This window comes from Triturus cristatus, chromosome 3_1 (assembly GCF_964204655.1).
Source record: "Triturus cristatus chromosome 3_1, aTriCri1.1, whole genome shotgun sequence".
Lineage (NCBI taxonomy): Eukaryota > Metazoa > Chordata > Amphibia > Caudata > Salamandridae > Triturus > Triturus cristatus.
In genome coordinates this window covers 47194811-47208812 of record NC_140583.1, presented here as the reverse complement: position 1 = coordinate 47208812, position 14002 = coordinate 47194811, and the positions used below count along the sequence as shown (strand labels likewise).

Sequence of the window (14002 nt, the reverse complement as noted above, 5' to 3'; positions counted from 1 at the left end):
AGCTCCTATATCAAGGATACTGCATACTTTTTGAGAACACTCACCAACACTGGATGGCAAAATGTTTTTTATTTAGTAACAATAGACGTTGTTTCATTATACACTTCAATCAGCCACGACCTAGGACTAAAGGTAGTGGAATACTTCTTAAGACAAAGGAACTTCCAAGAATTAAAACATACAAAGATGCTTATGCAGATGATTGAACTATGCCTAAGAAACAACATCTTTCTCTTTGACTGCCAGATCTATGCTCAAACATGAGGAACTGCCATGGGAGTTTCATTTTCTCCAAAGCCGTACCAACCTCACTATGGGCTGGTGGGAGAAGTTCATAGTGTGGAACGAGGACAATGAAATGTACACCACAAGGATATAACTATGGCTGAGAGATATAGATGATCTCTTCCTGATCTGGAACGGCAGCAAAGATGAATTCAAAGAATATTTTACAATTCTAAATAACAACACAGTGGGCCTATAATTCACCTGCAACATGAGCAAACAACAGATTCATTTTTTGGATGTGACTGTATATATTAAGAACAATCAAATCTACACCAAACTGTACCGAAAACCGACATCCACTAATAGCATTCTACATGGACTGAGCTTTCATCTGAACCAACTGAAAAGAAGCATTCCCTACGGAGAATTTGTTCAGATTAGGAGAAATTTCTCAGAAGACATAGCAGTGCAAGAAGTCTTCAAAGAAACAGAACAGCGTTTCAGGAACAGAAAATACAAATATAGAGATGTGAAACATGGGCAAGAATGGGCGCTTAAGCTAACACGTGCTTCAACGCTAATCAACAAAGACAAAGAAATCAAAAGTAAAAAAGATGAAGATTTAACAAGGATGATTATGTCTTACAGCAAAGAAAGCTCTAAGATTGTGAAAATTCTCCCAAAATATTGGAATGTCCTTAGAAAAGATCCAGACATTGGAAATAGGATAGGTGAGAGACCGATGATAACCTATCGCAAAGTGCCGTCTTTGAAGGACAAACTCGTCAGAAGTCATTTCTCTAGGGAAAATTCCAGCAATTGGCTCAGTGAGCAACAGACAGGCTTTACACATTGCAGTAAATGCAAAGCCTGCAAAATTGGTCAAAGCACTAAAGAAGTGAGAGACTTCAGAGGAAGAACTTTTTATATTAAGAGAGAATAACGTGTGACACCTCGTATGTTATCTATACGATTGAATACCTATGTGGACAGAGGTACATAGGAAGAACAATTTGTCCATTGAAAAACAGAATTTTAGAACATTTGAGGGCAATCCAAAACAAAGATATGAACTATGCAATATCCAAACATATACACTCACAACATACGGCAGACTGGCGCAACATCAAATACTTCGAAATAGCTACAGTAACGAAAAATGAGAGAGGAGGGAACCGCACCCTTCAACTGAGAAGACTTGAATCAAGTCTTATTATGAGATTTAAAACAAAGACTCCTTTTGGCCTCAACGGGGACGAAGAGTTACATATTCACCTGTATAAGACACTAAGAAAATGGAAAAGGCACAACTGAGCACTGAGCTCTTTATAACCAATATCCTTGTAAAGTAATACGGAGCACTGACAGTGATATATTCAAGTCCACATGGGATTAAGAAATAGGGAAACGTACAGTGCATTACAGCGATATTCCAGGGTGCACTATGTCATAAAAAGAAGTGAAAAGATACTCTACAACACCTTTTCCTAATCTGTGAAAAAATTACACGGGATGAACATTATGCAAAACTCACTAGGTGAAATAAGATGTAATTATTTCTTTACTGTTTCTATATATGTGAATTGAACATAGTAAGACCCGTTTATTGAACTTGACAACAACATCCCCATGAGAGAACTTTGGCAACCCAGTATTACAAGTCCAATGATGCCTCATAATGGGCTAATATGGCAGGAATATGTAATAGAGGATGGACTCACGTAAACCGTGAACAAGACCATTTCTTGGTCGAAATGGTGGTGGTGATGCTGATTAAATAACTGAAACTAAGAACTGAGACTCGAGGAGTGCGGTGATTCTTTGTGGATTCATTAATTACGACACCTGGCACCTACTGTGCGAAGCACGCACTGAATTCGGACTGTTTGTTTCTGGAAGAAAAAAATAATTATATATATATATATATATATATATATATATATATATATATATATATATATATATTCACTGAAAAAACCATAGGTTTCACACATGTTATAGTTAGCGGAAATTTTACTGATAAAAAACCAATGAAATTCCCCCGTTATAGTTAGTGCAGGAAACTATAACTCACGCGACCGCAATCCTCTGCTGATGCTAATACTGTATTTAGACACTTATTTGCCCATGTCTTCTTCCATAAATTTTTAGCTATACATATATTACAAATATTTTTTTTTCATAAAGACACATATGTCATCAGCAGAAGATTGCGGTCGCGTGAGTTATAGTTTCCTGCACTAACTATAACGGGGGAATTTCATTGGTTTTTTATCGGTAAAATTTCCGCTAACTATAACATGTGTGAAACCTATGGTTTTTTCAGTGAATTTGCAAGGTTTTTTAAATGCTAATTCCTAACTATAACGTGTGTGAAACCTATGGTTTTTTCAGTGAATTTGTGCGGTTTTTTAAATGCTAAGTTACTTTACGCCATTCGTGGCGTGCGCGCCCACTTAACGCAGTTCGTTCCGTGCGCGCACGGTGCGCTTCACGCACCGTGCGCGCACAGTGAGCACGCGGTGCGCTTCGCGCACCGCGCGCCCACTTTACGCAGTTAGTGCCGTGCACGCACGGTGGGCACGCGGTGCGCTACGCGCACCGCGTGCCCACGTTACGCTAGATGGGCCATGTACGCACGATGCGCTTCGCGCACAGTGCGCACATGGAGGACATATTATGCGCTTCCTTGTGATAGGTAATCTGTTGAAATTTTTTGGGGAAATGCTGTGCTCTTATATGCCATGCACAAATGGTGGCCTTCGGACACCATTTGCACACGGGGTGGAGAGAGTGGGGTTTTTTTTTTTTAATAATTATTTACCGTACGCGTACGGTAAGCGTACGGTAAGCGTAATCGGCGAAATTTTCAAAAAATAAAAAATTACCGTTTTTTGCCTTGGGGGATCTTTGAAGACTCAACTAACATGGTTATGTGCATGGGCGCTGTCTAAACAGCCCCTTTATATGTTTTTGGTATTTGTTTATCAGCTCCCCCCTCAGAGTGCGAGAGAGAAAATGGCGGCCGCCGCTTCCTGGTTTCGACCGATTCGAATGTTTACTAAGATCTAAGGGCCAATCAGAATCGCGCTCGCGCACGCCACCGTACGCGTACGGTAAGCGCACAGTAAGCGCACCGTAAGCTGGCTCAGATATATATATTGATTTAAAGGCTATTTTCTCAGAATCTACTGAACAGATTTACACCAAACCTACAAAAGGCACTTCCTTGACCTGAGGACTACCTCTCTGCCAAATTTCAAGTAATTCTGTTCAGCCGTTCGGGCTGTAGCTGTGTCTAAAGGTCCTATGGAAAAATGCATGGGAAAAACGCGTTTTGGGACCCCCCTTTTATCTCAGCCCCCGCTTGACGAATCCCCCCGAGACTTTCAGGGTAGGAGCGGAGCGTAGCGCCCCACCTATTTTGAGAAATTCGCAAGGATTCGTCGACCGGCGCAAAAGTTATTCAAAATAGAATGTTGCGGATTTCCTATGGAAACGTGGTCCTAACTATAACTACCTACTGGCGACCGCCAGTAGGTAATATATATATATATATATATATATATATATATAGGTTCATGGTGAGGTGACGTGGAGAGTAGTAAATCTATACTTAGCTATACACACGCAGGATGTTTCTCTAGTTGATATTCGGGCTACATTGCCTTTGTATGTGATACTACATGATATTTCTCTGTTCTACTGTACAATCCTTGCACGAAGTATGAACTTCTATTTCTAACGTGGAAATCTTTGTGAGATTTCATCTGAAGAGTTGAAACATTCTGCATTTCATGGTCTGCTGTTGGGCATCACTCACATTCAAAGGTACAAACACAGGTTCTTGATAATCCAGAGGCAGTGCCCCAGAGGTCTAGGGTCTTCACTATGAGACCAGTGAGGAACCAACTGTACCATGTTTCTTGAAGCCTGCACCAGCGTATCTCTCTTTGTTGCTCCTTTAACTTGACTGCCAGCCTCAGCTTAGCACAAGCAATCAAAAATCCAGTGTGTTACTTCTTCACAAGACGTACCTGAGCTTCAGCAGAGGTTTGGTTACTATTAGAGGCACCATGAGAGAAGACAGGAGGAGCAGGGATAACATGATGGTGTCTCTTTAAGCACACAATTTAACTGGAGGTATGTGGCAAAGGAGGCTGCAAACAGAAGAAGTTAATGAATGAAAGACTCAAGATAAAAGGGTTCAGGAATTGTCTGAGATTGAATGCATAATCACTGTGTAGTCCGCGTACAAATTTCATATACTGAAAATAATACCCTTTTAAAGAATTGAAGGATAGATAGTTTTAGACACTCTGGAGATCGTATGTCTAATTTAATGCTCTTCCTTCTCAGATTCTTCTGCAGTTTGATGCCTTCGATCTCCAATCATCCACAAACTGCGCCTCGGACTACCTCACAATTTACGATGGCAACAACAAGACGGCCCCAGTCTTACTCAGCAAAGCGTGTGGGACCATGCAGCCCCTGATATTCACCTCTTCCGGAAATGAGATGTTGCTGGAATTTGTGACGGACAGCTCCATCACTGCCAGTGGGTTCAAAGCCTCCTACAGCAATGGTACGATCCTTGGTGATAGGCTGCCTAAGACAGGGAGGTGAACTCAGAGACCTACTACAGCAATTTCACGGACCTTGGTGTCAGGGTGCTCTCAGATAGCAGACGGAGGACTTAAAGGCCTCCTACAGCAATGGTATGTACTTGGTGCCGTGGCACTCTCAGGCAGGAAGGAAGACTCAGAGGCTTCCTACAGCAATGGTACAGTCCTTGGTGTCCAGCTACTGTCAGATAGGGAGGAGGAATGCAGAAGCCTCCTACAGCAGTGATACGGACCTTTGTGTCAAGTCGTTCTCAGGAGACGGAGGACTCAGAGGTCTCCTACAGCAATGGTACGGTTCTTGGTGTCAGGCTGCTCTCAGACAGAAGAGGGAGAACTCAAAAGCCTCCTACATCAACGGTAGAGTCTTTGGAGTTAGGGTGCTCTCATACAGGGGATGGAGGACTCAGAGACCTCCTACAGCAATGGTAGGGTCCTTGGTGTCAGGCCACTCTCAGAGAGGGAGGAGGAATACTGAGGACTTGTACAGCAATGGTACAGTCTGTGGTGTTGGGGCACTCTCAGACAGGGGAGGGAGGACTCAAACACCTCCTATAGCAATGGTACAGCCCTTGGTGTCAGGGTGCTTTCATACAGGGTTCGGAGCACTCAGAGGCCTCCTACAGTAATGGTAGGGTCCTTGGTGTCAGGCCACTTTCAGAGAGGGAGGAGGAATACAGAGGAATCCTACAGCAATGGTATGGTCATTGATTTCTGAGCACTGTCAGAGAGGGGAGGAAGGACTCAAAAGGCTCCTACAGCAATGGTATGGTCCTTGGTGGGAAGCTGTCTCAGTCAGGAGAGAGAGGACGCAAATGCCTCTTGTAGATGCCCAGTGAGCTGTGCTCTCAGGATAGCTGGGCGTGTTGGCATCAGGTTTCATGCAGGAAGTGCTTGCTTCTCAGTCAATGGAAGTCTCACCATGGAATACAAGGAGATGTTGAGGGCCCAGTACGCTGACATATCCGCTTGAGTCCAGGGAAGGGGGAGGATTAGTGGTGGTTTTTTCTCTTTTCTGTGCCTGTAAAATCTTGCCTACTGATAATCCGGGGTTGGCATAGAACACACTATGCACAAAATGTATAGGTACACATATGATTAGTGATATCGGAGTGTACTGACAAGGATGTCTGATAGTGGGGTCCTCTAGTGGAAGAACCGCTTTTTCACATGAGCTCTATTTAACATCCTTAATGTAAATTTATACTTTCTGACTAGGACCTCATAACATGACAGCAGGTGATTCCCAGATGTGCATTAATACCTTCAATTTCTTGCCATCTACCACAATTTTAGGGGACATTTGAGCTGAGGTAGAAACAGTGCGCAAGGGGCAGCAGGCAGAAACCTACTCCTGGCTCCGGTTCGGCACACAGTTGTTGAAGGGCTAAAGCTGAGATGGTGTTCTGTGGTTTGTGCATGTGAACATTATACACTTGTGACTAGTACTCTATGCTGCAGAGGACTTAAGATTGTTTTTTTCCTTTTTGACAGTACAATGCGGGGGCACATTCACCAGCTCTCCAGGTACTGTCTCATCCCCCTACTTCCCTAACGTTTACCGTGCCAACATGGACTGTGGCTTCTACATCATGGCTCCAGCTGGATACAAGGTAAGGGCTGGAGCTATCCAAGTTAATTCTAGTACTGACAATAAGAGTGCAAGCCTTGTAGATCCTGGAATCATGAAGAACCTTCTAGAATGTCTGACTGAGAGGGCGCCATGGGATCATGGCTTTCCAGAACAGGGAATCAGAGCCATGTTAAAAAAATTGATCTAGCTTGCCAAGCCCTCAGATGATCAAATGCCACTTCTGGGTGATGAAGGTGTCTAGCCTCTGAACTGTATGTATAAAAACTCAAGAGGTCCCTGCTGACAGGACAGCGATGGTAAACAAGGGCAAACACATACTTCTTCTTCTTTATGCCACACTGCCTCCTGCTGGCAGGACAGTGATGCTAAATAAGGGCCAATGCATATTTCTCCTTCAATACCTCACACAGCCCCCTACTGCCATGAAAAAGATGGTCAGAAACAGCTGTCACATTGTCTTCATCCTTATGGCACACTGCCTCCTGCTGGCATGACAGAGGTATCATTTAAGGGCTAACATATACTTCTTTTACACACTGCAGGTCTCATTGACATTCACATCTTTTGCCGTTGAACCTGATTCAACATGTGCCAATGACTACTTGTCTATTTTCAATGGTGCAAAAACCACCTCCCCGCTTATTGGCAAATACTGTGGATCCAGCATAGTCCCACCAGTGACCTCCACCGGGAGCTCCCTTCTGCTCCAGTTCCACAGTGATGGCTCATTGAACATGAAGGGATTCCAGGCCACCTACTCTTTTGGTAAGTCTATCTGCAGTAAAGTAACGTACTGTTTCTTCCTCACTGAGACTGAGCACAGCAGGATTTTTTTGTTCTTATCTGAGAAGAAGTGTCAGAAGGCATGTGTTAAACCAAGGCATGTGCTCTAGTTTACTGTTCATGGGGTTAGCCTGTACGCTCTGCTGTATGCTGAGCCTACACAGAAGAGCTACTCTATGCTCTAGCAAGAATATAGTGTGTACAAAAAGCACACGTTGGTCCTTTTTTCCACCCATTAACTACAAGGGTCAAGAAGTTGTTTTTCTTGGCTTAGGAATCAGTTGAAGATATTGATACAAAATGTACACGGAATGGATGTAAGGGTGTGACCCTAGTGCATTGGAAGGTAAAACAACTCACATGTCCACCAATACTCAAAGTTCCAACACCTGGGACCTTACTTTGTGAAGGTCCTACCTTGGCAATCACATGTGATGTCAATTAGTGAATGGCTGTCCAATTTAGATCACAGAGCAAGACACAATATATAGGGTAGCAGTGGCAGAGAAACTATAGTGTGCAAGTATAAATTGACCTTAAATACTCAGCATTCAAGGTCCATATGTGGAGGATTGTCGAGGCCTGATCAATGAGCACCACTCTGTAAGTGAATGAGATTGGTGAGGTAGCAGCAGAAAAGGATTAACATACACATATAAGTATACCTAATAAAAAACAACATTCTTGAATTCCTGAGATCTCTGAAATAATTTCTCACTCACTCCTGGGAGTGTGTGGTATTCATATAAACATTCATATACAGTTGTAGCTACTGTTGGACCTTTTCACATCTCCTGAGGATGCCTATAACAAGGTACACTAGTGCAAATTAATAAATAGCTTCATCACTTGCATCTAGCTTCAGTGGTAGTGACATATCATGGGGCACTAGTGCCAATTAATAACCTTGTTTCTCACCATCTAACTTTGGCAGTAGTGACATGTGTCAAGGGCACTAGTGCCAATTAATAAATAGCCTCATCTCCCACCATCTAACTCTGGTAGTAGTGACATGTGTCATTGCCCTTTCAGTGGAAGACAAATGGGGTCATTTAGCAGTTGGCGGAATGGCAGTCCTGCTGCTAATTGGCATTTCAGAGTAAATCGCATCTACTGTCGATGCCCTGTAAAGACGGGCACTAGTGCCAGTTAATAAATATCCTCCTCTCCCACCATTTTAATATGGAAGACAAAGAGTATCAGCGTTTTAACGAGGGGGAGTCCTGTTGTGAATTAGTGGGGTCCTGCTCGGGGAAACTCTTAGTCCCCCTTCTTATTTGGAGTCGGACAACTGCTGGTGCAGCCTCTACTGACTGCAATCCATCGGCCACATGTCTCTGTCTTTGTTGCATCATTAAACCTACTCTATTTAGGGTGGGCCTCCCAAAGCAGATCTGCCGTGCCAGTGTCTGCCATGGGAGAAAACGCAAAATCGTGCAGGGAAAAACAAAAGTGGTCTCCAGTGGATTGGGGAAAACACATTGCATGTCAGGGACATTGGTTTTGTTTGTTTGTTAATGGGGGTTGTTTGTGAGCAGCAAAAATAATTTGGCTTCAACTGTTACAGCTAATTAGGATGGGTGGTCTGTCAAGGCATGGGTGGAGACAGTGCCTCTGCAGCCCCTGCAGCCTTCATTCACTGACTGCTGGGGTCTGAATGATCCCAAAGTGCTACTGACCAGCTCTATCATGGGGTTGGGCTCAATTATTCACAATAACAATAAAACCCATTCATAGTTTAGAATGATCAAATAATATTCAAATAATCACCTCAGTAAATGTGCACAGTACATATTCCTTGGTTATCATGAAAACCTGAGTGAATTTTGCTATTCAGTCGGTGGAAGAGTCTTCTCACACTTCAACAACGTATAAGTGTTTTCTCATATTTACTTGCAGTGAATGCCTAACCCAGGAGAAGCTGACATGCCACAGCTTCACAGAAGGCCAGGACTCAGGAAGTACATCTGTTCCACGTAAAGAATGGGTGGATGGTTTAAGTGCTGCATTTGTTTCTCAATGAGTCTAAGTTTTTGATGTTCCTGCTTCTCTCTCTTGTTGAACTTATCACATGTGTTCTGTTCCGTGTTGTTATAACATGTAGTAAGAAGTATGTTGCCAACAGTGGTTGCCAAGTGTGAATCAAGTATTCTCAACCTGCCTGACATTTGGCTCCTGAATTATACTAAGTGTGAAATGTTGTGCTGATGTGAAGTGAAATAAAGATATAAAATAAAGTGTTAGACTCTTTTGCAGATCATGTAGCATAGAACCAGTGTTATATTGGTACAGTGGGCCCTGCCCTTCTGTTTGGGTTCTCTCTTTTTGGTAGGTGTGTGTATGTGTGTGCACACAAGTGTGGGCCTGTGCACATGTATGCATGTGCACGCACACCGTCTGTGTCAGCTCGAAGAGGTACAAAGGATGAATGGATGCTGTGAATCAGGACCTGGCCACTAATAATGGAACTTAGGTGGGGTTTCTTTGGCATTATCATTCATTATATACAGAAGTGACGTCAGATGGGGACTGTCTGAAGATATATCCAGATCAGGAGGATGGGCGTTCTCTAACAGCGCTCCCAAAGCATAGAAAAACATTCCACTCCACATTAGAACCTCTTCCTGAATTCCATAAGAAGCTTAATACCTAGTTTTTCTAATAACCAGTCTACCATAGACAGGGCTAGACACACACCCATCTAATCATTGGGAGGATACCCTTGCAGCTGCTCAATCAGCCTTTTTCAACTCACAAGCACCATTTCTAACCATTATTTATATGTCCATCTCACGATGTTTTATTATGGTGAACATAAAAATAATACTATGTCCCTCCTGCAAGCCCCTCTACATAATATCATAAGTATTCCGTGTTATCACAATCGATATTGTATGAATTAATTTCAATAAGACGCTTGCGAATATTCAGGTGTAAAATATGCAAGTTTTGTAATACATTAACACAGAGGTCAAAATACATTTTCCAACTTTATAACGATGCTAAAAGGTCAAGTGTTTTAAAATGTCACACTTGACATTTTAAAACACGGCACTTGACTTTTTAGCATCGTTATGCAGTTGGAAAATTTGTTTTGATCTCCATGTTAATGGATTACAAAATTTGAATATTTTACTCATGAATATCTGCAAGCTTCCTATTGAAATGAATTCACACAATACTGATTGTGATTTGACGGAACACTTATAATATGATGTGAGGTGGACATATAAATATTGGTTAGAAATGGCGCTTGTGAGTTGACAAATGCTGAAACCCATTCTCAGAGACTAGTGCTGTCTTAATAAAATGAAGTGATTCCTCACGTTTCAGAGTGCAGGCCTTTTCTCTTGATGTGCACGTCAGCATGTCGCTTCCTTGTTAAATAAAGATATATATATATATTTATATATATGTTACCAACAACGTCCAAAGAACGAGGTCGCACTCTGTAGAAGATTTCTCCAGACAGGAGCTTTTGTTGTGCACGCGTGGAACTGGCATTTACATCCGGAATCTTCATAACGCCCAACGCGTTTCGAGCCACACAGCTCTTGTTCACAGGCAGTGAAGAGAAGTCGCAGCACCAGCCTCTAAGACACCACATTAACTGCATGTTCTTGTTGCTCAAGCCCCGTCAGTGAGGCCTCTCAGGTGAGTGTAATTCCGCTTGGCATGCTGGAACATGTAGTGCAATAGTGCTTCTTTTTCGCCCTCCAGTGGGTGTGCTCGATTTCCTTCCCTTCAAAATTATATTTCATTTTAATAAAGCCCTCCAGTGGGCCTCCGGGTGTACGCGTGCACAATAAAAGCTCTTGTCTGGAGACATCTTCTACAGAGTGCGACCTCGTTCTATGGACGTTGTTGGTAACACAACATATTCATATATATATATATATTTATATATATATATATATATACATCCAAACAAAGGGATCCAAATTCCGGGGCACACAGGCAGCGGGTGCTCAGCATGACGGGCCGGATCCTGGCCGCGGAAACTGTGGAGGAAATTACAAAATTGCGTAAAGAAATGGAATCAAGATTAGAAAATTATGAAAATGAAATCCAGGAGCGGAAAAAACGCAAATTCATTAGAGATGAACAGGATTACCGGTATGGCAGAATCCTTACATTTGCCAAACGATTTGAAACATTAAAGAAAAATTACCCAGTGAACACGTTGGGAGCTACAGGCAGCACAACGGCAAGCGAATCAGACCTCAGTGAAGGAGAACTACACACTGGGGCTACACCTGGACCAAAAACCAATTTTTTAGAGGAAATGCGCCTGATGCATGTAGACCAAACCCTAACACGAGGAAGAGGCCGCGGAAGGCATCAAAGGCGCGGAAGAGGACGAGGAGAGAATGCCTCGCAAGCACTAGAAAAACCAGACGCGCAAAACGCAAAAAGGCAATATCCACTACGAAGTCGAAAATGAATGATGTCAATCTAATTATCAATCTTTCAAAGCATATATTGACACCTGAAGAAACTTCTGCTTTAAACAAAGGATTATCTTTTTGCCCAGAGAGCCACTTTGATCACACACAAGTGGGAATAGACCTATATAAATACATCCGCAAGCTTAAACTAGCCAAAGTTCATGCCAATAAAACCTCTAAAGACTCAGCAATTGATCCTGCACACAATAATGACCAGACATCCAATTCGGATCCGATGCTCAACATCGATCAAGCTACCGACTTAAAAACTATTTTTGACCTCCTATACAATCTAGAAGATGACGACATGACAGAAGAACAAGTTTTGGACCATCTGTCAATTGAAACAGATAAGAGAACAAACAGTGGGCTAAAAAGAAAGTCTAAGTATTGCCCTGTTTTACCACCAGGGAACCGCTTTGACCAATTCAGCGAAGCCGTAATCGAAGAACTAAACAAAATCAGAAACACCAGAAACAACACCAATAGAGAAAATTTAAGTAAAAAAGAACGGGAAGCAATCAAACACCTGATGCAAGATAAAACCTTAACTATCAAACCTGCTGATAAAGGTGGTAACACCGTACTGCTAAACACCACGGACTACCTAGTTGAAGCATATAGGCAATTAAATGATTCCACAAATTACAACAGGATTACCATCAACCCGATGAATAAAATGTTACATGAACTAGAGACCAAACTAACAGGATGGCACAAGGACAACCTAATCAACGACGAAGAACTTAAATTCTTAACGAATGAATTTCCGGTCATACCGACCATTTACTTTTTACCCAAAATTCATAAAACCCTGAATCACCCACCGGGCAGACCGATCGTCTCTTCATGTCAATCACTATATGAAAATATCTCAGAATATGTGGATCATTTTCTTGCCCCAATTGCTCAGAGTATGAGCTCTTACATCAGGGATACTGGTGACTTCCTACGGATCCTGGATGGAACTTCCTGGAACAATCAATACCTTCTAGTCACCATAGACGTTGTGTCACTTTATACGTCAATACGTCATGAAGTGGGGATGCAAGCATGTACCTATTTTTTAAAACAAAGGAAAATAACTGAAATGAAGCACACACAAATGTTACTCGGTATGATCGAGATATGCCTTACTAACAACATCTTCTGTTTCAACAAAGAACTCTTTAAACAAATGTGTGGAACGGCAATGGGCATTTCCTTTTCTGTAAACTACGCCAACATAACTATGGGATGGTGGGAAAAGACAGTAGCCTGGAACTCAGACAATCAGGAAGAGATGGACAAAATCATTTTATGGGTTCGTTACATCGACGACCTGTTCCTCATCTGGAATGGCACAGATGGGGACTTTCGAAATTACTTTGATAAACTGAATAATAACAACATTGGCCTATCTTTTACATATGAGATGAGCAGATCAAAGATTCCATTTCTCGACACCCTGATCTACATTGAAAACAATCAGATCCATTCAACTCTGTACAGGAAGAAAACGGCTACTAATAGCATTCTACATGGAACCAGCTTTCACCCCAAACCATTGTTGAACAGTATTCCCTTTGGAGAATTCATAAGACTCAAACGTAACTGCTCTAAACCAGAAGATGCAGAGAGCCAAATATATGAATCCATGGAAAGGCTCAAACAAAGAGGTTATACTGAGTCCATCTTAAAGCGGAACAAAAATAGAATTGATGCCAAAACAAGAGCGGATACTCTTATGCCCAAAATCAAACCAACCTCTGAAGATGAAAAACAAGTTCCTAGGTTTATCACCACGTACAGCAAAGAGAGTGCGCTCATTATGAGCAAAATTAAGAAACATTGGCACTTGATCACAAAAGATCCTGACATTGGGAAACTAGTTGGAGTAAGACCGACAGTAACGTACAGAAAAACAGCATCATTGAAGGATATGCTTGTTAAGAGCCACTTCGTTCAGGAAGAAAAAACCAGCTGGCTAACTGAACAACAAAATGGGTTCACCAAATGTAACTCTTGCAAGGCTTGCAAAATTGGAAAAAACGTGAAACACATTGCTGAGCCAAATGGAAACACTATAAACATAAGTAAAAGAATAACCTGCAACACCAAATTCGCCATTTACATAATTGAGTGCACCTGCGGTCACAAGTACATAGGCAGTACTATCTGCCCACTCAAAAAGCGCATTTTGGAGCACATCCGAGCAGTTAAAAATAAGGATACTGCATATGCAACTGCCAAACATATGATATCATGCCAAAAGGGAGACTGGCGAGCGATGTGCTACTATGGAATTGACACTATCATGCCAAACGAACGCGGTGGCGATAGAACTA

General features: G+C 42.2%; 1 protein-coding gene across 4 annotated transcripts in view; it reads left to right on the top strand.

Moving 5' to 3' along the window:
- LOC146859669 (embryonic protein UVS.2-like) overlaps positions 1 to 9446 on the top strand; it is a 133077-nt gene extending 123631 nt beyond the window's left edge. For all 4 annotated transcript variants that reach the window (XM_085643425.1, XM_085643423.1, XM_085643424.1 and 1 more), the window contains 4 exons: positions 4588 to 4813; positions 6345 to 6463; positions 6987 to 7209; positions 9127 to 9446. In XM_085643425.1, the coding sequence (XP_085499551.1) occupies positions 4588 to 4813; positions 6345 to 6463; positions 6987 to 7209; positions 9127 to 9137 (579 nt within the window). In that variant the 3' untranslated portion in view covers positions 9138 to 9446. The remainder of the gene's footprint in view (positions 1 to 4587; positions 4814 to 6344; positions 6464 to 6986; positions 7210 to 9126) is intronic.
- Positions 9447 to 14002: the final 4556 nt, after the last annotated feature.